We start from the raw sequence: 26,723 nt of genomic DNA, 5'->3' as shown, positions 1-26,723 counted from the left end.
AAATAAGTTATGGGTGGGAACGGATATCATGATACTCGTCCGGGTACCTGCATATTTATAAATTTAATTTTCGATTAAATAATTTATATATATTATATTATTATTATTTTATAATTATATATAATCTATTTTTATATTATTTTATAATAAACTTTAGTGATTGAAATATATGAAAAGTTTAATATGTTTATCAAAATTTTATTATTTATGTAATAATTATTTTATATTTATTTTGCTTATTATAAAATATATAAATATATATTAAACTTAAAAATTTGTGTGGTATCCATAAATATTCATTATCCATACGAGTATTTATAAATAGTGCGAGTACTAGAAAATACTACCCTTGCTCCGTTGCCATCCCTAAATCCACCCCTTAACTAAAACTTAAATATATATGTAAAACTAAAATAAATAACAAGGGCATGGAATAGTTTGATGAAGAAAAAATCAAATAATAAAGAACAAGTGTCGAAGTGCATGCCATGGAGTACACGTGATACGGTGGATGAATTGCCACATACATAAATCACCGTCGAAAGATAAGGGTTGAGGATGTGAAATCTATGAGAAAAGAAAGAGTTTATCAATAATCTAATATCAAATAACATTACCAGTGAAGCCATCAATGGCATCAAATCTAAAGCCAGCATTTGCATACACAGTGTTCTACGTAAAAGACGTAGCCAAATCAGTAGCTTTTTATGCCAAAGCCTTCGGTTTTTGTGTTCATCGCTTAGACGAGTCCCACAGGTATGCATATATATAATATATGTAACTATGTATTGTCATTTTAATCTTGAAATTGAAATTATGAAATTATTAATGTAATTGGAATGAACACATGAGATGGGGAGAATTGGAAAGTGGAGGAACAACAATCGCATTCACTCCGTTGCATCAGCACGAGACAGATGAACTAACAGGTGTTGTTCACACTCCGAGATCTAACCAAGAAAGACAACCCGTCGAGGTTTGTTTTGTTTACCCTGACGTTGATGCTGCTTACAAGGTACGTATGATAAGAACACATGTTGTCAATTTACATGTTATAAATTTAAATTACATTTTGCAACTAGATATTTCATAAAGCCATAAAGGCTAAAGCTAGTTATTTTGAATCATATTTATGAAGCAACAAATTCTTAAGGATATTTAATGTTATTTATATATTTGTGAAGTATATGTGTTGTTGTGGTGGGTCTTATTGATTATGGAATTAAATAATGGATCAGTGGGCGGTGGAGAATGGAGCGGTGGCAGTGAGCGAGCCTGAGCTAAAGGAGTGGGGACAGAAGGTTGGGTACGTCAGAGATCCTGATGGCATCGTTGTAAGAATGGGAAGCCATGTCAACCCACCAAAATAGATTAACTACACAACTTTAGGTGGATGTGCCAATCGGCAAAATAATCTCTTATGTTTATGACTTTATTATAGTTTATAAACATTCACTATATGGCTTGTGTATTTTCTCCTCAATAATCAATAAATACAATTAATATATATTGAAGCATATACATTTCCTAAGTGTAGTGACATATTCTTGTTAGTGTAGTGACATATTAATATATATTGAAGCATCTATGTTAAGAGGTAGTTTACATCAACGTTAATCATTGATTGGAGTTGAACTTTGTTCTTATGTGTACCAGCTGAACTATTCGCTAAGCTTCCAAGTTACGCCTGATTGTTTTAAAAAAAATAATCCGAAATATTAAAGGTTTGGCACAAAGGCTCGTAAATATCAGAGTTTTTTTATAAGCAAATTTTACTACAATTAGTGCGGGAGATTTCCAATCATTACAATGGAAGTATACGAAATCTCAAACAACATATAAATTCATTCAAGGGGAATTCATTTATAGAGAAAAAAATATATACATTAACAGTGTAATACATTATTCACCATTCATTTTCAATGATTATTGACTATTCAAAAGAGTAATCCAAATGAAAAGTGAATCGTTATGTATAAATCTTTACACTGACAATATATAAACATTACACTCTAAATAATAAGGTTACTAAGATATAGGTAGCAATTTGATGAGAGGAAAAATAAGGAACGAGTAAAATGAACACACAAGACCCAAAATAGTTTATAAGTTTATAGGTAATTAAGTTCCAATTTTTTTGATTGATACCACTTATTTTTCAATGCTTGGATCATTTACAACTCTAGCCCTTTTCAAGCACAAATGTTTTGCTAGCCTTGATGCCAAATAAGGCATCCAAGTCGTAAGAGCTAAAAAGTGATTTGGCAGAAAACTAGAAGGCAACTACATTGGTTATTTACTAAGCCCTAGTTATTCCTTGCATGCTTAGGATCCTGCTGCGAAGTCTACTTTTCACTACTAAATCCACACAAACAAGCTTTTTTAACATGTATGCCTTTGAACTTAACCTGTTGGGAGCAAAATGCACAATCAAAATATTCAGCAGAAAAGACCAAAACATGGCACCTCAAGTTGAAATCTAAAGGTTATATAGGAATAAAGAAAGTAAAATTTCCAATAAACTGGTCAAAACACGGGCCAAAAACCACTTAGAATACAGTCTGTTTTCCAAGTCATGAGAAATGGCCATGTAAAGAAGAACAACAATGAACTGAATATAGAAGGATGTTGACAACTTTCAATGTCATTCTACAGGCAGCAACAGCAGCAGCAAAAGGTGGCCAATCCATTACACATTACAACATTTCTTGTGACCTTCTAACGCATCGGCTAACCTTCTTCTTGAAATCTTCTCTCCTATCTCTCCACTCCTTCTGCAAAATTATATCACACAAACAACTCTTAGAACAAACTCAATAGAATACTCACAATAAATGCATTTCAATGAGTAAATATATTAGAACAGCATCTGAATTTTTTGAATATGGGATTCCCAGAATACAGAATATGGACAATGTAAACATGTGCCGGAAGGACATTGTTTAAATTTTCAAAAAATAAAAACTTCGTATTGAAAAGTGATGTATTTAATATCTTGAAATTGGTAAATTTATCACTTTCAATGTATCATTTTACAATGCTGTTAGGCCACTTTCTAGCATATTTAAATAGAAAATATGGAGAATGTAAACAAGTAAAAAGGAAATAATCAAATAGATAAAGTTCACGTTTCTTGAGTCATTTTACAATGCTCTTAGGAATGAGAAATCTGTTGTTGAATAATCAAGTAAAAAGGAAAGTTTCAAACTTACTGCAGCTTCGACATTTGCAGGAGACTCGTCATTAGGGCTAGAAAGCATTGATATGATACTCAATACTATACTCTCCACCTGCAAGATAACATATATAATAATTTATTCATATGCAGGTTTTGAATAGCTTCACAAGTAGCAAGTACAAAATTATTAGTGGTGAACCAGAAGTGGCCCTAAACCCTAAACCCTAAACCAGAAGTGGCATATGCTATTTCCCAAGGACATCCACCAAAGTTATTAATGGCAAACTAACCTTGAATTTTATAACACTCCAAATTAGTTTTAAGGCATTAAACATTTGAAGTCCTTACATACATTTTAGCTATTTCTGAATTCTGATTGATATTTGACGCTTAAATGCTCTTTGATTAAACCTTAATTTCTCACATTATAGCTCTTGAAGCCATCACAAACTCGACAAAGCTCAAACCCCTTATAAGTCTTTCAGTTAAACCTTATACAGAGACTGATTAGAATGAAAAATATGAAAGATACAACTCCAACATGAGAATCACATTTTGAAAATTGAACCTTAAAAGCAACATTGATAATGAGAGCTTTACCATGCAAACCTCCTCTGTGTTATGCATATAATAATGCAAATAAAGAAACCTAATATGAACAGGATCAAGAAAATTAATAGAAAGTGAAAGAATTGGAAACTTTACTGAATTGCACTCCCTTCCTTGACCTAGATCACTGTGATCGTATAGAAACAGGACTACAGAGAGATACCTCTCATCAGTAGGGAACTTCAAGAGTTCTGAACTCTCCCCTCCCAATTTCCACTCAATTCTCCAAAACTGATTCTTCATTTCTTTTCCCTTCAATTAATAGTCTATCCGATAATGGAGATGTATTATTCAGTTGTCACTCTCAAAGTAAATATCTGTTATTACAGCTGTCAGTTAACTGTTTCTATTTTTAATCCCATGTGCTCTCTTCTATTCTTCTAACATACACCATTCCAATTGGGGATAGACTATTGTCAAAATCTCAGAAGATGAATCACAGTAACTAATTGCAACATTTAAGTAGATTCCACATGCATATGCACTTTATATTTTATCAAATACACTCCCAAAAACACAAACTGGCATTATATCCTTGTGAATTAGTTATAAAACAATAGAACAAGGTATAGACGCATAGCTTAATCTTAAACCACACTAATCTCCAACATTAAGGGTTGCATGTTGAACTTTAAAAGCGCATAATTTACACATTAGTGAAATGAAAAGATAGAAAAACATGCAATCGTAGTACTTGCAGTATTTTCAAATTCCACTTTGTTTGACAAGTAATTGAAGGTATTAATATCATCTCCCTCTTTTTTATGTGCAAAACTGTAAATGGCCAAACTGGGAGGGGGATCAGTAGAACAAATGCATCATATGAAACTATATTAAATAACGTCACACAGGAGTAGGACTTGAGGTATTAAAGATAAACTATATGAAACTCAAATTTCTACCACTAAGCAGATTAATCAGCAATATCAAAGTCAAGACACGGGTTAAATAATGAAGAGTGAAATCCTCCTCTCCTTATTCAAAATGACAATCCCCTCCCTACAACAGATAAATAAAAATACAACCAAGGCTATGGCTTCATATCTTTACTTACTGTATGAACAGGCATCCAGCGCTCACTTGCAAGCTCATAACCATTTGGATCATCACCGGGAGGGTGAAGAATTGATATGCAAACCCGGCCATCAGGATATACTGCATAACACATTAAACATAAATCTTAATATTCATGTTGTTTAATCAAAGCAATATCACAAATAAGAAAAACCAACCATTGGGGTGCCATAACTCTGAGGTGAATTTGACTGTTGGTGGACTATTCGGGTAATTGGAAGGGAAACTCATAATAGCATTGAAAAATCCCCCCTCACTGAGAGAAATTCAAAGAAATGACATACAAAACAGCAAAGAGGTCAGTAAAATTCCAGTGCTATATAGAGCATACTAAGAAAGCAAAATCACTACTTGCAAAACTCAAGCAATAAGACGAGAACACATTGGTAATGTTTACAGCATTTTCTAAAATCAAAGAATAAAACTAGGTAGTCAATCACAGATAGCACAGTGTACAGGCCGACCCCAAAAAACATTATGTAAAAAGAAAATATGAATAATTTATACTATATGCATATAAATAATTAAATATTAAAAAAAATAGAAAAATACATAAAATTAAAGACATTTATAACTAATATTCAAAATTCATAGTCACAAAATAGTAGATTTTTGATAAATATTTCTAATAAATCGACGAGTTATGAAAAATATTATGTTATCTTATACTTATTATTGCATTGGTTTGATTTTATATTAGATATTGAAAAAATGTATACAGTAAGTAGTTAACAGTTACATGTGGAGGGTATTATTAACTAGTTATTTACATCATTGTTCAATTAGATAATGCTCATTATTTGTAAGGTACTATATTTGTGTTGTTATTACTTTACATTAGACATAGCATAAAGCACTGTGTGAATTAGCTGATGCCCATTAAAACGTACAGCCTATTAAAACCTATGCCCTGACTGAGACCCATGTAACAGCCAAGGGCTGTCATCGATCGAGCGCAATAGCAAAGAAAAATTAGGGTTTTACACTGTTAAGAAGAGGGGGAGGGTGAAATGAGTCAAATGACCGAAAAGATAAATAAGAAAGCACCCCCACATGTTAAAATATGAGGCCACAATAAACTTTTCCTCTTAAAAATTGTGTCAAAAGTTTCATACAGTTGGAGCGGCTGCTAGACACACAATTTAGCCACAACAGAGGTTGCGATCTCACCACAACGGCCATCTGTCGCTGTACTGTTTTGTGGAATGGCTGGAAACAATAGCTCCTCCACAATCCCAGCATAATAGCACGCGATTAATTACCCAAGAATAAAATAAGCCTACAAATTAGCACAATCTAGTACAATCAAATGAAGCCAGCCAAGATCAACCACAGTAGTTTAGGGCATAATCAATAATTTGGCAAAGTATCGTATTTGCTAAGAATCTGGACAACTGAATAAAGAAACAACAACACAGCAACAAACTCACACCATTAGAACCTAATAAATTCCTCGTGATCAGGGTAGATTGTAACAAACCCACTGAATAAAAAACTTTTACCAAGCAACAAGGTTTTCAAGAACCCAAAATAAGCAATAAAATATATTTGTGTCATGATCTTCCAGAAGCAAAAAAAAAAACAATGGTACACAATCAAATAATCACCACGGTATACAATAAGCAACCCCAAAAATCCAAACTTTCAAATAAAAATGACAGAAAATTGTATCATCTAAGAACAATTAACAAAAACAAGGTGATATATTTGAATAGATAAGCTTACTAAAGAGTATCAGGTGGTCCAATTATGGTGACACTCCATTCAAAGATGTTGCTTTCGTCCACCAAACCAGCGGAAAACCCATCAACAGGATGTTTGCAAAGATCTACAACAAAGGGAATCTCAATCAAAACATCGCGGAAAATTCACGCAATAACCCTTTGAGGGGTTTCAACAAAATCAAAATCTATGTAATGAAAAATGGAATTGATGAGTGAAAGAGATTGAAACCTTTGAGTTGCTTTTGAAGGAGAAGGCTTGCTTGAGATGCCATAATCAAAGAGAAGATTTGAGAAACCAAATAGCTGTCTAGGTTGTCAAACAAACGCAAACAGAGAACTCTCAAACCCCACACTTCGCGTTATGTATAATGTGGACAGAGAAAATAAATAAATCAAATTTCCAAGTAATCAGTATAAATAATTTATTTATTATTGGTATATACATTTTTTTTTTTGTTCTTATTAACATGTTTTTGTTTTTATTAGTTAAACGCATATCAATTTGGTAATTGTAAAATAAATAAGGATCCAGTGGTATCATTCATTTAGGTTAGAAAATATAATTAATTAGAAAAATGTTTAATAATTATAATTTTTTAGTAATGATAATTTTAATATAGTGATATAAAAAATGTGATAAGGGACGTGCTCCATTTTGTTTAATGGTTAGTTTGGTTCCCATCAAAAGCTAAATCTTTGAACCAAACTAAACTGGATTGATGTTACAGGGAACAAACCAAACCAACCTAATAGATATGGTTTTGGGTTAGGTTGGATTGCTTAGTTTTCTTGAACCATGTGCAACCCTAGATATAAGATATTATGGTAAGATTCATAAGGCCTAATGTTGGCAGATAACTCTGCATGAAGATATTAGGGGTTTGGCTCATATTATAGGTGTGAAAATACTTTATTGGGTGAGGAAAATTTAATTTATGTTATTTTATGACTTAATAAAGGGATTAGTCTTTGTCTTTCAATCAATAAAATCATAAGAAAAAACAATCCTAAGGAAATGGGCAAATCAGATTAAGTTGAGGAAAAGTATTTTAAATAGCAAAAGTTCAAACTCAAACCTTAATTAATTGAGATTAGCTTAATAGAGCCCAAATCATATTGTACCATTTGAATAAATTAGAGAAGTTTGGACACTCATTTTGCATTGGCCCAAATAGATCCCATGAATTAAGCTTGAATCAACTGGTCTCTAGCTCAATTGGACAACCTATCTCACAAGCTATAGGAAAAATGCATTTGCTCTCTGCTTACTTATCCAAATTTGATGTTAACAAGTGTTTTTTCATTTCCATTATGATTTAATCTTGTGGTGTGTACAATACTAAAATAATTGTTGGATAATATAAAAAGTTGCTTAATAGCAAGCTAATAGTTTTGATGTGACTACATAGTAGCACTATTACTTAGATACATTTAAATCTCGTTAAGTAAGAGTCTCATATGCCACATTTTTCACATGTATAAAGAATAAAACAAAAATTATAGGAAAAGTAAAAAAGAATACAAGGCACGTAAGGCCCAGTCTAGTTGCATGTAGCCCATTGTTATTCCCAATTCTTGAATAAAGCCTAGAGTTCTTTTTTATGGAAAATTAAAATATTTTCACACCCACTTTTAATTAACCCCACTGCTTCTTCTTTTTTTTAATTCAAAATACTCTTTCATTTTGCTTTTTTTAATCCGAAATACTTTTTAATTTTGCTTTTCTCTCAACTCACTCATCCTATTCACTATAAACTCACTCACCTCATTTTCACTCTCATCCAAATTTCATCCCTTTCAATGGTGTCACAATTTTAAGTTGAAAACGTGACCAAACTCTCACTTAACCCTTTGGTTGTTGTAACTTCTGCATTATAGGACATAAATTAAGTTTTTTTTTCTACTTTTGCAAAGGGTGCAAAAGTAGTTTTTTAAACCGAGAGTCTATTAAATAAGTTAAGTTTTATTTTAAAAAAATACAACTTTTACACCTATTGCATAAGATAAAAAATTAACTTGTACAAAAGTCACCGCCAATTCTCAGAAAATTCTGGACTCACCTAGAGAACGCTAGAGAAACCGAAGCAAACCCAACTAACCCCAACGCGCCACAACCACAAATCATCGCACCCGTTGAAACTCTAGATCCAACGGTGCATAAACCACATAGCGAACATTCCAGATTTCAAACCCTTTCTATATAACTCTGGCTTTCCCTCTCTGTTTCTCATATCAAAATTCGAATACATTGTTCTTCTTGCTCAAAACTCAAATCATACAAAATCTCTTTCTTGTTTTGCGAAATTGTGAAAGAATATGGCTGGAAAAGGTGAAGGTCCTGCAATTGGAATCGATTTGGGAACAACTTACTCGTGTGTTGGTGTTTGGCAACATGATCGTGTTGAAATCATAGCTAACGATCAGGGTAACAGAACTACTCCATCCTATGTGGCTTTTACTGATACGGAGCGTTTGATTGGTGATGCAGCCAAGAATCAAGTCGCTATGAATCCTATTAACACTGTTTTTGGTAAGTGTTTTCTATTCATTTTCTTCTACCTTTATCTTGTGCAATTTCAATGTTTTCTGTTAATTATTACGTGTCGTAAATTCTGAGTGTAACAACATAGCCTCATATTATATGTAATTTATCCATGGATAGTTCTTTTTGCATGCAATAATTGTTAACGATCAGTGATAGTGATGTTTTCGTCTCTCTCGTTTTATTTAAAGAAAATTACTATAATATGTTTTGAGATTTGGCTTGATTGCATTTAACACTGTTTTGTGTTAACAAGTGTGGATATGAAGTAACTATTCCGTGGAGTAATGTGATAATATCATTAATGTAAAAGAAGCTGATCAAATTTCTGTGGTGTATGGTACAATTATTATTCTAATACGAATATTAAAGGAGGTTGATCTAGCTTTTGAGTTAGGATAGCTACATTTTTTCTTTTTTAATTTGCTAAAATCAGAAAAATGTTGAAGTTGAAAAGAAAAGAAAAGAAATCTTGTTTCTTCGTGTATTAGTTATGTAATTAGTTTGTGTGATGGTGATCCTTTATTATTTAACATATTAATATCTTCATAGAGGAATGGTTTTTCTGTTTCCCTTCTTTTGAAGTGGTGCAAATTAGATTGTGTATTATGGTGAATTGACATTTGGTAACCATGTGAACATGATTTGGCGTATGCAGATGCTAAGCGTTTGATAGGTAGGCGATTTAGCGATGCATCAGTGCAGAGTGACATGAAACTGTGGCCATTCAAGGTGATTCCTGGCCCGGCAGACAAGCCGATGATTGTGGTGAACTACAAGGGAGAGGAGAAGCAATTTTCGGCTGAGGAGATTTCATCCATGGTACTTGTGAAGATGAAGGAGATTGCAGAGGCTTACCTTGGTTCCACTGTAAAGAATGCTGTGGTTACTGTCCCTGCTTACTTCAATGACTCACAGCGTCAAGCTACTAAGGATGCTGGTGTTATCTCTGGCCTCAACGTTATGCGTATTATTAATGAGCCTACTGCAGCTGCAATTGCTTACGGTCTTGATAAAAAGTCTACAAGCTCTGGTGAAAAGAATGTTCTCATTTTTGACCTTGGTGGTGGAACATTTGATGTTTCTCTTCTAACAATTGAAGAGGGTATTTTCGAAGTGAAAGCCACTGCTGGTGATACTCATTTGGGTGGTGAGGATTTCGATAACAGGATGGTGAATCATTTTGTTCAGGAATTCAAAAGGAAGAATAAGAAGGACATTAGTGGAAATGCCAGATCTTTGAGAAGATTGAGAACAGCTTGTGAGAGGGCTAAGAGGACTCTCTCATCCACAGCTCAAACTACCATTGAGATTGATTCTCTGTATGAGGGTATTGATTTTTACACAACCATCACTCGTGCTCGGTTTGAAGAGCTCAACATGGATCTTTTCAGAAAGTGCATGGAGCCAGTGGAGAAGTGTTTGAGGGATGCTAAGATGGATAAGAGCAGTGTACATGATGTTGTTCTTGTTGGTGGGTCTACCAGGATCCCCAAAGTTCAACAGCTTCTCCAAGATTTCTTCAATGGAAAGGAGCTTTGCAAGAGCATAAACCCCGACGAGGCTGTTGCGTATGGTGCTGCTGTTCAGGCTGCTATTCTTAGTGGAGAGGGCAATGAGAAAGTGCAGGATCTTCTGTTGCTGGATGTTACTCCTCTCTCCCTTGGTTTGGAGACTGCAGGAGGTGTGATGACTGTGTTGATTCCCAGAAATACAACTATTCCAACCAAGAAGGAGCAAGTGTTTTCAACCTACTCAGACAATCAACCCGGTGTGTTGATTCAGGTATATGAAGGTGAACGAACAAGGACTCGTGATAACAATTTGCTAGGGAAGTTTGAACTTTCCGGTATCCCTCCTGCTCCAAGGGGTGTGCCACAAATCACTGTTTGTTTTGATATTGATGCCAATGGCATTTTGAATGTCTCTGCGGAGGACAAAACCACAGGACAGAAGAACAAGATTACAATCACAAATGACAAGGGCAGGCTTTCAAAGGAGGAAATTGAGAAGATGGTTCAGGAAGCTGAGAAGTACAAAGCCGAGGATGAGGAACACAAGAAGAAAGTGGAGGGCAAAAATGCACTAGAGAATTATGCCTACAACATGAGGAACACGATCAAGGATGACAAGATTGCTTCCAAGCTCTCTGCTGATGATAAGAAGAAAATTGAAGATGCAATTGACCAGGCTATTCAGTGGCTAGAGGGAAACCAACTTGCTGAGGCTGACGAATTTGATGATAAGATGAAGGAGTTGGAGAGCATTTGCAATCCCATCATAGCAAGGATGTACCAAGGTGTGGGCGGTGATGTGGGTGGAGCCATGGATGAAGATGGTCCTAGTGCTGGTAGTGGAAGAGGTGCTGGCCCTAAAATTGAGGAAGTTGATTAAGCTCATCTTTCTTTGTGGCATGGGTGATTGTTAATTTTGGCTATAGACTTTTCGGAACATATTATGCTTGTAATCAGATAGAGTGTTGTCCTTCTATTTCGTGAGTGAATTTTTCTTGCTTTTTGTTAATGTAACCATGGTGTAAGCTTTTGCTTTTTATGCTTAATTGATCGTGATGTTTCGTTATGTTTGTTTGTACAATATCATCTTCAAACTTACGCAGATGTAACCATTCACAATGAAATCCCCATTGCCAAAGCAAGAGTAGAGAAACCATTCTCAACGAATTCCCCAATTGATAAACGAGCATGTTAAAATGGTAGGAGACATGAAAAAGATTTCTTGATAAATCATGAAAGATGAAAGAAAAGAATTTTATTCATTGAATATTGAATAGTTTTATAACAAAATTACATTGAATCTTTATATTATTTTATATAAAGGATAGAAAAACTAATTATCCTAACTAAACTAATTAATCAACTAACCAATGCTCAACTATTTTAACATTCCCCCTCAAGCTGGAATGTATTAAGCATTCCAAGCTTGAAATAATTTTGTTGAACACAATGATATACTATAATACCTCCTCTTGCTGATGAGCGAATCGTCACCCAGTCTTGAAATCTGAATGTGAAGCAATCTGACGCTTAACCACCATAGGGCAGAAGCAACTTCATCCAAAGCTTAACCATCTATTTCGATAGAAGCTTAACCAACTAAACCAACCATAATGAATAAAAAAGAGAAAATGGATTTGAATTTCGATCCTAATATACTGTGCTTCAATGATGTAAAATGCACATCAAAGTATTGTATGTTTAATGAGAGAGGTGTAAAGAAAATAGAGTAACAAAGAAAAAAAACTACAATATGGGGTAAATGATAAAGAATATGAAAAGGACGTATATGCACCAAAGCCAAGACTTTTCTGACAAATCAAAACTATTAGCCGGGTCAAAGGACTCAATGAACATTGGGTGCACGAAGCAAATGCCAAGATTTTCACTTTTGGATCATATATGCATGGCCCCGGAACAGATATAGACACTTTATGTAAACATGATTCCAGAGATGAAGACTTCTTTATTAAGCTGTGATACTATCCGAGATGCTAGAAGTAATAAAAGAGTTGCACTTTATTTCTTGATGAAGTTCTTGAATGAGTCTTGATAGTCCTCTTTCTTATTAATTCTTGATGATATAAACTTGATTGAGCATTCTTCAATATATGATGAGAATTTAACCTTGAATGGATCAAGAAGAAGAAAACATAAAGGAAGAAAGAATGAAAGAGTTCTTTGTTTGAGGGTTCTGAATATGATGATGAATTTCCCTTGATCAAACTCCAACTTCTTCTCACTTTGATGATTGATGAATGATGATGATTCTATCTTGAATCTTGGAACGGTAAAAGCATAAGCGGAAGTGATCAAAACAATAATTATTGCTCTGATACCATGTTAAAATGGTAGGAGACATGAAAAAAATTTCTTGATGAATTATGAAAGATGAAAGAAAAGAGTTTTATTCATTGAATATTGAATAGTTTTATAACAAAATTACATTGAATCTTTTATATAAAGGATAGAAAAACTAATTATCCTAACTAAACTAATTAATCAACTAACCAATACTCAACTATTTTAATAGAGCATTCGAAAGTTCAACAAGAGACCAATCAAATTGAAGTAGAGAAACCATTCTCAATGGATTGCTATACTAAAGTTGTTTATTGGGTTGTATCTAGTAAGAAAAATAGAACTCTTCCGCTGGAGTTATAATGTAATCATCCTTTGCGTCGTCTTCCATGGTTATGGTGGAAAGTGGGATGATTTGATGAGGAAGGAAGAGAAAATGGTGCGATGGGGATGAAAAAGAAATCCATTTGATAACATTAATGATACGACGAAACAAATTTAACATTTAAATACTATTTAATTTCATTTTCTTGTGCCATTCATTTGTGGAAATTTACAAAAAAAAAAAAAAAAAATGAAGTTATTGATACCATCACAACTTTAGGAGAGAGAAAAAGTGAAAATATGGATGGTGTGCACAATTTTAAGAGGAAAAAAGTTTTATGCGTCTAGTAATATTTTAAAAAGTCACATTAGAATTGTAATGAACAAGTTAAAATATACTGTTTTGTAAGTTTCCCTATTCCTTTGTGAGTTTGGATAAAAATGCATAGCGTTAATTACTCATAGTCTTATCAGATCCACAATTCTTAAATTTAAATTTAAGTATACTATTATATCTAATAAATAATTTAAAGTTGTTTAATTGTAATTTAATTATGTTTTATAATTGTTATTAGCACTTTTCTTTTATTACCAAAATAGCACAACAATGATAGAAAATATGTTAATTTATAAATTGTTTGTAATTTTTTAGATATTTTTGAATAGTTTTATCAGTTCTTATGTTCAAGTCAATCATATCACATCAAATAACATATATTTATGTTTTTTTTAAGTATGTATTAACATTCTCATCCAGATTCATTATTGAGGATATCATTTTGGGACAGCCTCCATATCTATTAGATACCAATAATTTAAGTTGTTTTGTCTACTTGGTACAAAACATATTGAACTGAGCCAAAAGTCTGTTGGAGACAGAGTGAGGAGCGTGCATGGGATGATTTGAATTATATTTTTGGTCAACCTTGAATCCCAAATCAGAAGTGAGCAAGCATGATAATTTGATGCATCTTTTTCTCCAAACCATTCACTACTCTGTGTTCCTCATTTCACGAGACGCCTATCACAATCAAAGGTAGCGGCACTTCGATTCTGCAGTAGCACCACAAACAACAAAATGGATATAACCAATCTCTACTAGTATATTCTTTTTTATGTGAGTTTTGTTAGTAAGTGCATTTCAAAAAGAGAAATTATGTAAGGAATACAATCAAACAATGAAGGTGAACACTTTTCAATGGAATTATATTATCTGTTTTGTAATCAATGTCGTTTCCATAACTAACTAAGTTAGAAACTATAAATAATAGTCATCTTTGCTTCCTTTGTCATATGACATTTCCCAAACATTTTATTTAAATGAAAAACTAACGTGACGTTGATCTAATGGTGTAAGGTCTTATTGGATTTTCAAGATCGATAATTCGATTCCTGGGAACAACACTTGTTGGGATGACATTATTAATTTTTTTTATAAAGGAAATATAAACAGAACATTCTTATCACATTATTTAAGAGTTAAAATACTTAAATATATTTCAATTCCAGTAAATATAAGTAATTTTGATTTTATTTCTTCAATTTTTTTCTTAGTTGTTAATTCCTACTTTAATTGATTACTTTCATTTTAGTATGTGTTATTATCGCAATTTGTCACACTATCCATTATTATGACACATGTCATATGTAAAACACACCATCAACTATGGAATAGAACTATTATTTTAGGAACCAATTACTTATTTAGGTCAAGATAACAAAAATACGATTTTGTATTGAAAAATGTATATTTAATATTTTGAGAAGTATTGGTGAATTGATTTGTTTAAGGTTAACTTAGTCAATTTATATTCCTTATACCTTTAACTCTTTAAGGCACACAATCCTTAAACCCGTGTATGTCATACATTATTTCCAATAATAAACTAAGGAAAATAATATATTCTCTTATTATATTTTCCTATTAATCCTTCGGGTCACAAGAAGATAACATATGATATAATAAGATAATTTATTTATCAATGATTGGTTTACAATTAACATATGTCATTTTTTTGTGGATATAAAGATCAGTAGGAGTAGGAGGATGTAACATGCATTACGGATAAATAAATAATAATCTTCTTCTACCTATAGAATTAAATACAAAACTGAATATTTATGTATGATAGTTGAAAATAATACACCATTCATTATTCAAATATTAATTATTACAATAATAAATATGGTCAATAATATATATTCTGTGTAGAAAAAACTTTACACTGTACTCACCGTTTGTTGTTCTTTCTTTTGACCCATTGCATTCTGTGAAGGTTGAAAGTTTTAGCTGGTTGCATCAAGGCATACTTTACTTTTTGTGCTCTGGTTGCATGGACGCTGTTATTACATCTTCTCTTTCTTTTTGTTTTGCTTCTTTTAAGGATGGGTTTTCAACTTTTGAGTCTACCTAACTTACAAAGAGAACATCAACTCAAATATAAAAAATCAACTTTTGGTCTTATATCAATGATTTCAGACACAATCAAGCCATTCACAAAAAATAAGTTAAATAAACAAAAAAACACATCCAAACCTATTTTTGGTAGAAGAAAAAAATACTATTACCACATTTATTAATTTAAAGCATCAAAACCGGTTAGCAAAATTAACTTTCCCACCTTTCAGAAAAGGTTTAAAACAAAAGTTGTCAACCAAATAAATTAAAGCTAACAAATATATACAACTTTCATTGTTCAGCTATAACTCTATCCAAGAGATTTGTGTAAAGAACAAGTGGAAGGCAATCAAGGCAGAGATTAGTGCCTGAAAAATAAATAGGATTTTGGTTGTATATTTAGCATTTTACTAAGAAGATTTAGTGTTCTGATCTTAAAGCTGAGTCTTCTGGTCTTTGAAAAGATTTAGTGTTTTGATCACTGTTCTTCTGTCATGTTTAGGGAGAAGAGACAGAAAAAAAAACTCCATCAATAATAGAATTCATCAACCAGTGTCTCTAGAGTGAGACTGGAAATACTTTTTTATCTCTTTAGTTTTAATAATAAAAATGTAAATTCATTCTAAATAAAAATAATTCAAATATAAATATATAGTATTTTTCTTTGATATTTGTTAATATTTTTATCACTATTACTGGAGAGTAGTCTCACTCGTATCTATGAGCAAAGAAATGTATCTTCATTAATGAAAAACTTATTTGTCTTCCAGCAACAAGTGGAACATAAAAAAATGTATCTATATAAGTTCAATTTACTCAAAATCATGTCTTGGTCTCGGGACATGTAATTTTTTTATAAGCTAAGGGAAAGGAAAAAAATTCACCACGCCACTTCTATTATCCTTGACTACTGTTATAGGCATTGTTACAGTTCAACACATCCTTTTTTCGGACTTAAAAGCAAACATATCTATAGACACTAATCAATTATTACTTTTTTTGTGCTATAGCTAACTAGTGCAGGCAACTAACATGACAAAAATTCACCACGCCACAACTATTATCCTTGACTATTAGTTCTAAACTACTAATATACATAAATCATGCTTTATATTATTTTTATTGGGAGGTCATAATCATGTCAACTGTAATCTGTAGAAACTTGTGGTAAAAGAAGAATGTACATCAATTGGGACCATGACTGATGGATTATGTTACTTACAATTTGAGTGTGAACTGTGAAAGTGGTCCTCGTAGGAGACAAATAAAGCACTAGCCATGAACACACAGTGCCAAAGGGGCCCTTCCCACTTTTGATATGGTTTAGAATATGACTAACATAAATTTGTTGTCTGTTTCATACCATGTTCTGTATGAATAAAGTAAAAACAAAAATAACAAGGAAAGTTTCAATTTTTGTAATTGTCATGATATATTTTTATTGGCACGAAATAATCTGTTTGATATGATTTGAAACAACATATACCTATTTGAATATTAGCCTCATGCATGAAAATGACTAGAACACCCACCATGCAAGTCTTCATAGATAATAAGAGTTCACAGTCACCTTCAACCTAGCTAGAGAACTAGACTTTCTCAACTTCATATCTTTTCACTGAGTCTATCTGTTCTCACTTCAATTCCCAAAGCCTAGCCCTTACCTACAACTTACAACCCAACTGGGTGTCTTTTCCTGTTAATGACTCTTTTGCCCTTCCTTTCCTTCAATGGCTTAACCTATGTTCTTCCCCTTCTCTCTGTCATTCCCGAGATATAAGACATTATGGACTATTGGACTCATAAAAAAGAGAGAAAGAAATCAACGTTAACCTTAATCACCGTCGTTAAATCTACATCTATCCATGCACCAAAATCAAAGTGAACTAGTGAATCAACGGGGGCCATTTTTGCAATTATTGTCTTCTCGTAAAAACCCTACACGTCTTATAAACGAAGACGACGAAACCTAAGCTCTCTCTCTCTCTCTCTCTCTCTCTCTGTGCCGCTAACCGCCATGTTTTCAGAGATGTTCTGCACCAAAAACAATACGCGTGTTAATCCTCTCACTCTCTCAACTCTCCAACACTCAACCAAAAGTTTTTCCTTTCTTTATTTCTCATTATTGTCACTCTATAAAAGGAGTACTTGAGAAAGATGGATCATGAAAATAAGAGTAGTAGTGAAGTAATTAATAGCGTAGCCAACCCTTTCACTTCAATCTTCTTACCTATAACCTAAGACCCTTTGGATGGAGAGACATAATACTCATAATGAGAATGAAGAAGTGGATATGGGAATGGGAATGGGAATAGGAGGGTCGAGTGGGAGTTCAAGGTGGAACCCTACAAAAGAGCAAATAAGCATGTTGGAGAACTTGTATAAGCAGGGAATAAGAACTCCAAGTGCTGAAGAGATACAACATATAACTGCAAGACTCAAAGTGTATGGTCACATCGAAGGCAAGAATGTCTTCTACTGGTTTCAGAATCACAAGGCCAGGCAAAGACAGAAACAGAAGCAAGAAACTATCGCTTATTTCAATCGCTTTCTTCATAGGCCTCAGCCCATTTTCACTGCACCAATTTGTCCAAATGGTTGGTTCGTTCAAACATTCATTATTTATTTTATTTGTCACACTATCCTCCATTTGATGCATTATTAAGTACATATATAATAGAAATTATTAATCATGTTCATACTTTTTGTTGAATATATTTTAATCGATTTCTCTCTTCCTTGTACTTTTTATTTATTAATTACTGTTAAATTTTTCAATAACCAATCTGGTTCTTCATGCATATGTATTTGGTATATGTGTTAAATTTGAATTGGAAGTTAAGACAAAGATCTTTGGACAACAACAAAAAATTTACTACTGTACTAAGTAGTAAAAAAGAAAGAATCCAAATCATCTTAAAAGTGTCTCTGTCACCTTTTACTTGGCCAATTCATGGACATTTCTTTTGCTTTATGGTTTTTTTGTTGCAATACATATTTCATTAGATATAGTTTTTTTAAATCTTTTTTTTATCTTTTCCTAACGACATGTATCTCTCTTTAGTTTCATTATACTAGTTATCTTTTACTATCTTATGTATATAAAATATTAAATTTGTAATGTAATTCTCTTGATTTTCAGTTCTCTGTGCTCCATATTGCATGCCACAAACACAAGGTGAAATCAGCTATTATCCACAACATCCAAAGGTGCTTGTACCCGTAGATATTAGGAGAAGCCCCAGAGAGAAATTTTTGCCTATGGGAATGTCAAGTACCTGCAATGACCCACTGGTATATGAAGGCATGCAACCGAGAATCTCTGATTATAACTTGAGCTACAGTAACCAAGAAACGTTGGATCTCTTTCCTGTGCATCCAACTGGCATTTTGGGAAGAAAAACAACACATGACCAGGTTTCATCCCTGGTTTCAGTTTCTTCTGATAGTTCCACTGATACACCTTTTGATTCTTCTGATCATGTCAATGAAGATGGCGATTGTTCTGGAGATAAACCCTTCTTTGATTTTTTTACTTTTGGGCAAGGGTCTCAAGTGAGTGATTGAATGATACTGAGAGAAAAAAACGTACTAACATGTAAACTTTGAGTACCACTTGTTAAACACTGATTGAACTTTATTGTATTGAAATTTGGGTTTATTTGGAGTAATGGAGATGTCAGTATCAATACAGGATTATGACACATATTAAAGTTATAATTAAGGGTCAAGATTTTAAAATAATTTTATTTAGTTTTAAATTAAAAAAAAATTCATCTATTCTTCCCGAAAATATCATACCACACAACTCAAACTTGCTCCTACCATTAAAACTGATGTTGACGATTTAAAGAAGCCTAAAACAGTGGCTAAACTGAATGCCAAAGCTGTATCGAAGGCTAAAGCCGTTGTGAAATACAAACTATTAACAAACCTAAGGCAAAGGCTATATCCGGTGGTGCCAAGCCGAAAGCAAAGATTGTGAAATCGCCGGTGAAGAAGAAGATGGATGCTAAGCCAACGAAGAAGGCATCGCAGAAGAGTGTGAAGAAGACTAAAAGTGTAAAGTCTTCGGTGGAAAAAGTAGCGGTGAAGAAGGCTAAGAAGCTTGGTCTTATGTGACAGCATCAATAAGAGGTTAGTGGAGGAGAAAGAACTCGGCTAAAGGAAGAAGAACTCGACCCTTAATTATAAATTTGACATGTATCACAATCTTATATTGGTACTCGCTTCTCCATTATAGGAGAGGATCCAAGCCTTTATTTGATGTATCTTTTGTTACTAGTAACAACAAAAGAGAAGAAAAATATATATATATATATACTAGCGTATTTATCGACACAAATGGTGCGTGTCAACCCACATTTCTATCTATATTAACATGTATTTTGTGCTCCTAATTTCTATTTTGTTCTATCTTTAGTATCGTATGTAATGGTAAGGTTGATGATTAAATATATTAAAAATAGAAGTTATTGTTAAGTGCCAAAATGTTAATGAAATATGTATGATTTTAGGTCACTTTGTGTGGATTTATGATATAATTGCATATAATTCCCAATAATCTAGCAATCTTGTATTTTTTATGAATTTAAGTAATTGTTGTCGTTTGCAGGTAAGAAATGATGAAAAAAGGAGGAAAAATAGAGAAGAATATGTTTTTGACAACACTAGCCTCGCCCAAGCGAGGTAATGGTCGCTCAAGCCATAATTCAGAGGAAAATCACTAGAAAACACTCGTACCCCTCGCTCGGGCGCTATTTCAAGACAAAAAAAATACATGCTTACTGTTTCTCCCTCGCCTGGGCGAGGTGTTCAGGCGTCGAAATGCTTGAGCGAGAGATCTGTCGCTCAAGCGAGAAGATTTTGTAATGCTGAAATTTACTCTCTCGCTCGAGCGAGAGACCAGAAGTCTGGAACAAATAGAGGCGGTTACGAAAAGCAAAGGGGGTTATCCAACCATTTTCCAAGCTTTTTCACACGATTTTAGGGAGAGAAACACTAGAGAGGAAGTGGGAAGTCGTGAGAACGACTTTAGATCCGGAATTTCTTGTATTTCTCATGATCAGAGATGAGTGGCTAGTTCTTCGTAGTTGGGAATCGAAATGTAATCTTCTTACCTTTTGTACTCCTGGATTCAATTCTATATTATTATTGTTTGATTTTGGAAAGTTTATCCTTTGTTTATTTCTTGATTTCAATTAGCTACTGAATTCATGATTTAAGGTTCAAGTTTAACTGTGAAGTTAAACTTGATACCAGATCTGAATTGTCTTTCTTGCTACATAATTGATCTAGGGATGGATAATGATGTAGGAATTGCTTTTACATTTGGTTTTAATGCTAGTTAATCATCATATTATCCAAGAAATTGGTAATTGAGTGATTACCTAATAATGTTACAATCACGGGACTGATGTAATTGATTTACGAAAAATGTGCATCAGTAACTTCACAAATTATTAGGAATTGAATTCATGGATATCAAAAGGGAAAAAATAATGAGTTTCGATCCCAACCCTTTTATTTTATTATCTTCTATTGTTATTTAAATTTGATTATTTCTAAAAATCAATGCAAATTTATCAACCACATCTTGTACATAGTTGCTCAATTGACTCTTGTATGAATTAATGTAAATCCACTCCGCTTCTTGAGGACGATATCCTAGTATTTTACCGGATTTTATTACTTGTACGGTACGGTACACTTGCCGTTACATAAAATATCTCACAGTTATCTTTTACAGAGTAATGTTTAAAATTATACCAAACCCCAACCAAAATAAAATAAATAGAAAGGTAAATCATAATGAAAACACATAGTATAAAAAACTGAATGCTATCATACTCACAACAATTGATAAATTTTGCAAATTATATGTCACTTAAAAATGAATTTATTACAATATATCACCCATAAATGTTAAAAAAATTTGTCTTTAAAATCATTAAAAATTTCAAAGCTTAAAATTTGGTTAAAATTTTGCATGGACATAAAAGTAAAAACATAATGATCAAAAGCCAAGGCAAAAAGACAAAATAAACTATAAAAAAACATGCAAGCCTAAATTCCAAATACTAAGTTACTAATACAAAAATACATTATAGTACGTTACTTTATCTTTTGGTTACAGGGTGGATGAAACAGACAAGGATTATATGTCTCACAATTTTTCTGTCTCTATGTCCCGAATCAATCAAATATCACGAAATAATATTAATTTATGTTTTTATAATTTTTATTTTTAAATGAATTAATTTTTTTCATTGGCATGAGCCACCAAATGAGACATGAGCGGGGACATGTTATTCATATCCGGATGAAACACCTTCCCCCATCTATTGTATGCCATTGATTTACATTGAAAAATATGAATTCAATGAGGAAAGAAGAGTTCATAACACTGAAGATGTTGGAATTTAGAATCCTTGAGGATAAATCAGAGTTATTTTCTTTTTGTGGGTGGAAAAAGTAAGAATAATTGAAAGAGAATAAGAAAGTCATGCGGAAGGTTAATGTGATTTTTAATTATGAAAATTGTATTAATTAAATAAATATTTTTTAATTAATTAAGTTATATGCAGTTTGAGAAATTGAAACTACTTTGATGATCAAGGGTAAATTAGGGAAGTTAGGTCTTTATAATTTAGATTTTCAAATATACTCATTGGGTTATATATGATTTTTTGGTTAAAATCAGAAGATAGTATAAGGGCAAAATATGAAACCGCAAATTATACAATGGTGTGGTGGTTATATATATATATATATGCACGAATCGTGTAAAAAATTTATATACTGTCATTTTATTATCCATCATCCATGTTTAATTATTATTTATTCTCTAAAATAAAGTTGTTATACTATTGTATATAAGTATTTATTGATCTTACATAAATATTACACTCGTAACAAAACTATTCCATAAATGTTTACGGGTCATATAATTTATTTTACAAATTAGGAAGAAATTATTTTGTTAATAAAAAATATAAAGAATTAATTCTTTTTAAATGCATTATAGGGATCGAATTATAATTCATGAAAATCTAATCAACTCCTCCACAATTGTCTAGCTGACAGGTTTTGAAGTGATTTCTTTGGATACACCTAAGAAGTGAAATTTCATACGAAAGAAATGACAGGCAAGATTGTCGATGGAAGTAGCCATGTAGGGAACTACTTTTGATATGCTTACCTAAGTTAACAGTTCAACTTTTTTTGTACGCTAATTCTCAAATCAAAATTTATTTAAAGAAGAATAAAAATGAAGAATATAATATCTATATAGACAATATAAATATTTACATAAAATTAAGATATTATTTATTATTCATTTATTGTTATTTATAAGTCAATAATAATAATAATATAAAAAAAACATTGCATGTTCCAACAATTCATTTCATGGTCCTACACCTAGGCTCCCTGTCCTGGCCCCGGCAGGGACAATGTCCCTACATTACTATAATACTATATTCCTTGATTCTCTTATTCAATGCAATAATCCAAACTTTTTAATTCCAAGTGCTTATAATTGATTGGTGATTTTAGAAGTTTGTAAAGAACAAAGATCACTTGTCCCGTAACTTTCTTGTTTCTATGTCCCGAACCAATCAAACATTATAAAATAATATTAAAATATTAATTTCTATTTTTATAATTGATGATATTTTCTCATTGAATTAATACACCAAATAGGACATGTGATCCCAGTCAGTTGGTAAGTATAGACTTTTCTTTTGAAAGAAGTGATCCAACTTGTCCCCTAGGATTGCTCTTTTGGGTAGTGGTCTCCAAGTCCAACGGGTGCGGCAAAACAGCTTCAACTATTCCATATCGGTACAATTAACTTTTGAATCAAAAAGTACGTTCAAACAATGTGGCATCCCTATTCTTTTTTATACATCCGAAGAGAAAAAAATAAAACAGAGAAATTACAATCTTATATAGGAATGACACTTTTGGTCATTTTTATATAAAATAGAATACATATTGTACTAATTTGGAGTTTCTAAAGAATAAAAGTCAAAGTTGTATCTATGTATTTACTTATTCCATTCCAAAAAAATTATGGTAATGGTTATACGACCAAAAATAATATAAAATTAAATATAATTTAACTAAAATGACAACATTTAATAGACATTGGAAACTAAAATAAAAAAATTGAAAAATATGAGACGTAAAGAATGAGTAATAAATAAAAGTATAATTAAAAATTAAAATATAAATATATATTTAATTTCTAAAACATCTATAAATATAAAATAACATGAAAAAATTAAAACATCAAATAAATTTCTTAAGAATCGAATCCTAACTCATATTATCATTGTTATCAATGGAGTGTATCATCTAGTACTAAAGAATTCAGTATTAGAATATGGGAAGACAATAGTTTTTATAATTTTAAATTTTTATTAAAAAAATAACTTAGTTACAAGCCAATGTGACCTGCTTTTAAGTTTTAACCCACGAAGTGCAGTAGACACTCTTTCCATGTGTAGAAGAGTTTTAGCAAGGCTTCCACAGTGGTAGCATTAGAGTAATTAATAGGCGTGTATTTGAGGGTAACATAGAGTAATTAATATCTTTAGAGTGCTAGTTGTATATTAGAATATCCTAAATTATTTTATAAAGAATATTTATAAGATATTCAAATATTGAGATAATATTATTACTATGTATTAGATTTATTACAATATTTTAAAATATTTAAAAAAAAATGAGAGTATCTTATTTATATTTTATAATTTGTTTCCTTATTCAATTAGGAGTCTAATATTATGATTTTTTTTCCTTATTTGATGATTTGTTTCATTATTAGTGTTATATGTTTTGCATTCAAATAAACTTTGAAAACAAATAGTCCATCATCACGTAGCGTAGTCTTAGCAGTATATTTATATTTTGTCAGTGTGTCATCCTAGCTTTTTTCTTTAATATCTGGTGAGTTCCATAGCATCCATATTAGATAGAAGAATTTGGGACATGTTTTTATTGTAACTTTAGTTATATTGTTTAACATGAAGATGTGAAAGCAAAAAAGGAGCCATGTCTTTCACTGTGTTAGGTATTGCTTTAACCTTTGTATTTGGGTGCATTCTGCTGGGTCTGATTGTAGGGCTTGGCTATTTGTTATGGTGGAAGAAAACAAGAACATGCATAGGGATTAAAATAGGTCAAGAAAATAATGTAAAGGGGTTGCTTTGTGGAACATGTTGGAAAACACAATCTACCATAAACCCTAGGAGTGTGAATGTTGCAACAAACAAAGAAAACATTAGTAGTAGTGTTGAACCAGACTTGGAGTTGGGTGTAAAAGACTCCAATGATATGCTGCTGAAGACATTAGAAGAAGGGGTAGATTCAGAGTTGATGAGACTGCACAATCTAGCTGGTCCACCAAGATTTTTGTTTACAATCAAAGAGGAAACCATAGAAGATTTGGAGTCTGAAGATAGAAGCAGAAAAGGGTCTAGCACAAGAAGCTTCAATGATATCATGGTAGCAATTAATAGTACCCCTTTCCTTTTCCCCGTGGCTTGTTCACCTTCAAGGTGTTCTTTGGATAATATTGATTCTTACAAGCACCATGGAGTAAACCCTCCTTTTGAATCATCACTAGAGTCAGACTTTAACAATTTTAGAACTTTACCACCTTCAAAATTCAAGTTCTTGAGGGATGCAGATGAAAAGTTAAATACAAGATTGGTTGAAGATGCTCAGAGAAAGGCACAGAAGAATCTTGATACTGTACCAGAAACTGAGATTAAAGATTCCTCTAATGCAATAAGGGTGACAGAAGAAAGAGACAAGTCCTTGCTTAGGTTTATGAACAAGAACAACAAAGAGAAAGAGCATAGAGAACTTCAACATCTACCAAAGCTTCCATCAAGTACAGCTCAGGTTCTTCCCTTGGCATCTTCTTTCACAACAACATTTGAGATTTGAGAATTCATCCATAGTACATTATATTTCCATTGGTTTTACTTAATGATTTTTGGACTAATTTTTCCCATTAGAATTATAAAGCATTTCTTTTTATTATTATCCTCCTCTATTTTGTGTGCTTCTATGTGATTGCTATGGTCAATGTGCAGCAAAATTCGCACATGGCTTGCTAACAGATTAAATGCAAACTAACATGCTCTCAAAGTGTAACATAACTTATATCGGGCAAAGGATTTGGTGGGGCAATGTGTTTTTGTCCTTAAGACCTTAACCTGATAATCATTCATGTGAATGATAGTTGTTTTCTACTAATTATCTTTATTTAAAGTGCTCAATGATTCAATCCTTACTTGTATACATTTCAACAATCATTTTTCCTACTTTCTGCTTGGGAATTCTAGTATGCACAAGCTGGTTTCTTATGAGCACAATTGTGTCCTATGGAAAGATTTAAATAGTGGTTTCGATAGTGGTTTTGGTATCTCCAAAAATTTGGTTAATTGTAGATACATGTGGTCATACAAGCAAAATTATTGTTGCGACATGATTTCGTTGTTTGTCAAAATCTTAACATATCGATATCTTAACATATTGATAAATGGCCTCCAAAATTTAAAAGGGTCATTTTAAGCATGTGAGCATTTTCTAGGGAAATTTTAACATGACAGTTGCATTATTCAACCTGCCCTATGATAAATATACAAATCACTGGAATGTCAATGCTTCAAGCTAAAGTTATCAGTAAAGTGATGTACAGATAATGAGTTGGAATTGCTTGTAGAGAATGTAGAAATTTGTACCAAAGTAAGACTTTTCCGGAAGAATTTTACATTTTCCCTACCCTCCCTTGCCTCAACAAGTTCTAGATTAATTTTGCCTTTATTAATCAAATATACTATAAACCTACTAATTAAATTTCATTTATTATATAAACGCTCTGAAAATAGTTTCTTTGTGTGCAATTAAAATATATTAAGTATATTTTTTCTTCTCTGATCCTATTAAATATGAGTCTCATACATTATATCATACATTTCAATGGTTGATTTAAATAATATTTTCAAACAAGATTTTAGTTTGACTTTTGCATACGAGATAG

At 32.3% G+C, this 26,723-nt stretch overlaps 5 protein-coding genes across 6 annotated transcripts; 4 read left to right on the top strand and 1 right to left on the bottom strand.

The window, feature by feature from the left end:
• LOC109325747 (uncharacterized protein YraH) lies at positions 532–26,159 on the top strand. Of its 2 annotated transcripts, XM_019558284.1 has the most exons (4): positions 532–756; positions 853–1,015; positions 1,239–1,389; positions 26,150–26,159. In XM_019558284.1, the coding sequence occupies exons 1-3, from the start codon at positions 632–634 to the stop codon at positions 1,368–1,370; spliced, it is 420 nt and encodes a 139-aa protein (XP_019413829.1). In that variant the 5' UTR covers positions 532–631; the 3' UTR covers positions 1,371–1,389; positions 26,150–26,159. The 2 variants fall into 2 exon arrangements, with proteins under 2 accessions (XP_019413829.1, XP_019413828.1); XM_019558283.1 differs by lacking the exon at positions 26,150–26,159 and having other exon boundaries at positions 1,239–1,517.
• On the bottom strand, positions 2,417–6,965 carry LOC109325746 (ubiquitin-conjugating enzyme E2 7-like). Its single transcript, XM_019558282.1, has 6 exons — positions 6,815–6,965; positions 6,587–6,689; positions 5,020–5,117; positions 4,842–4,942; positions 3,213–3,290; positions 2,417–2,774 (listed from the first exon to the last, which is right to left on the bottom strand). Exons 1-6 carry the CDS (start codon positions 6,855–6,857, stop codon positions 2,697–2,699), a joined length of 501 nt encoding a protein of 166 aa, XP_019413827.1. The 5' UTR covers positions 6,858–6,965; the 3' UTR covers positions 2,417–2,696.
• LOC109325743 (heat shock cognate 70 kDa protein 2) lies at positions 8,673–11,707 on the top strand. The gene is made up of 2 exons (XM_019558278.1): positions 8,673–9,115; positions 9,786–11,707. Exons 1-2 carry the CDS (start codon positions 8,902–8,904, stop codon positions 11,519–11,521), a joined length of 1,950 nt encoding a protein of 649 aa, XP_019413823.1. The 5' UTR covers positions 8,673–8,901; the 3' UTR covers positions 11,522–11,707.
• On the top strand, positions 17,229–19,315 carry LOC109325745 (WUSCHEL-related homeobox 2-like). The gene is made up of 2 exons (XM_019558281.1): positions 17,229–18,261; positions 18,807–19,315. Exons 1-2 carry the CDS (start codon positions 17,916–17,918, stop codon positions 19,229–19,231), a joined length of 771 nt encoding a protein of 256 aa, XP_019413826.1. The 5' UTR covers positions 17,229–17,915; the 3' UTR covers positions 19,232–19,315.
• On the top strand, positions 24,689–25,648 carry LOC109325744. Its single transcript, XM_019558279.1, has one exon. It carries the CDS (start codon positions 24,725–24,727, stop codon positions 25,622–25,624), a length of 900 nt encoding a protein of 299 aa, XP_019413824.1. The 5' UTR covers positions 24,689–24,724; the 3' UTR covers positions 25,625–25,648.

Source organism: Lupinus angustifolius, chromosome LG13 (assembly GCF_001865875.1).
Source record: "Lupinus angustifolius cultivar Tanjil chromosome LG13, LupAngTanjil_v1.0, whole genome shotgun sequence".
Taxonomy (NCBI): Eukaryota; Viridiplantae; Streptophyta; class Magnoliopsida; order Fabales; family Fabaceae; genus Lupinus; species Lupinus angustifolius.
The sequence above is the reverse complement of the archived record's forward strand: the minus strand, read 5'-3'. Positions and strand labels throughout refer to the sequence as shown.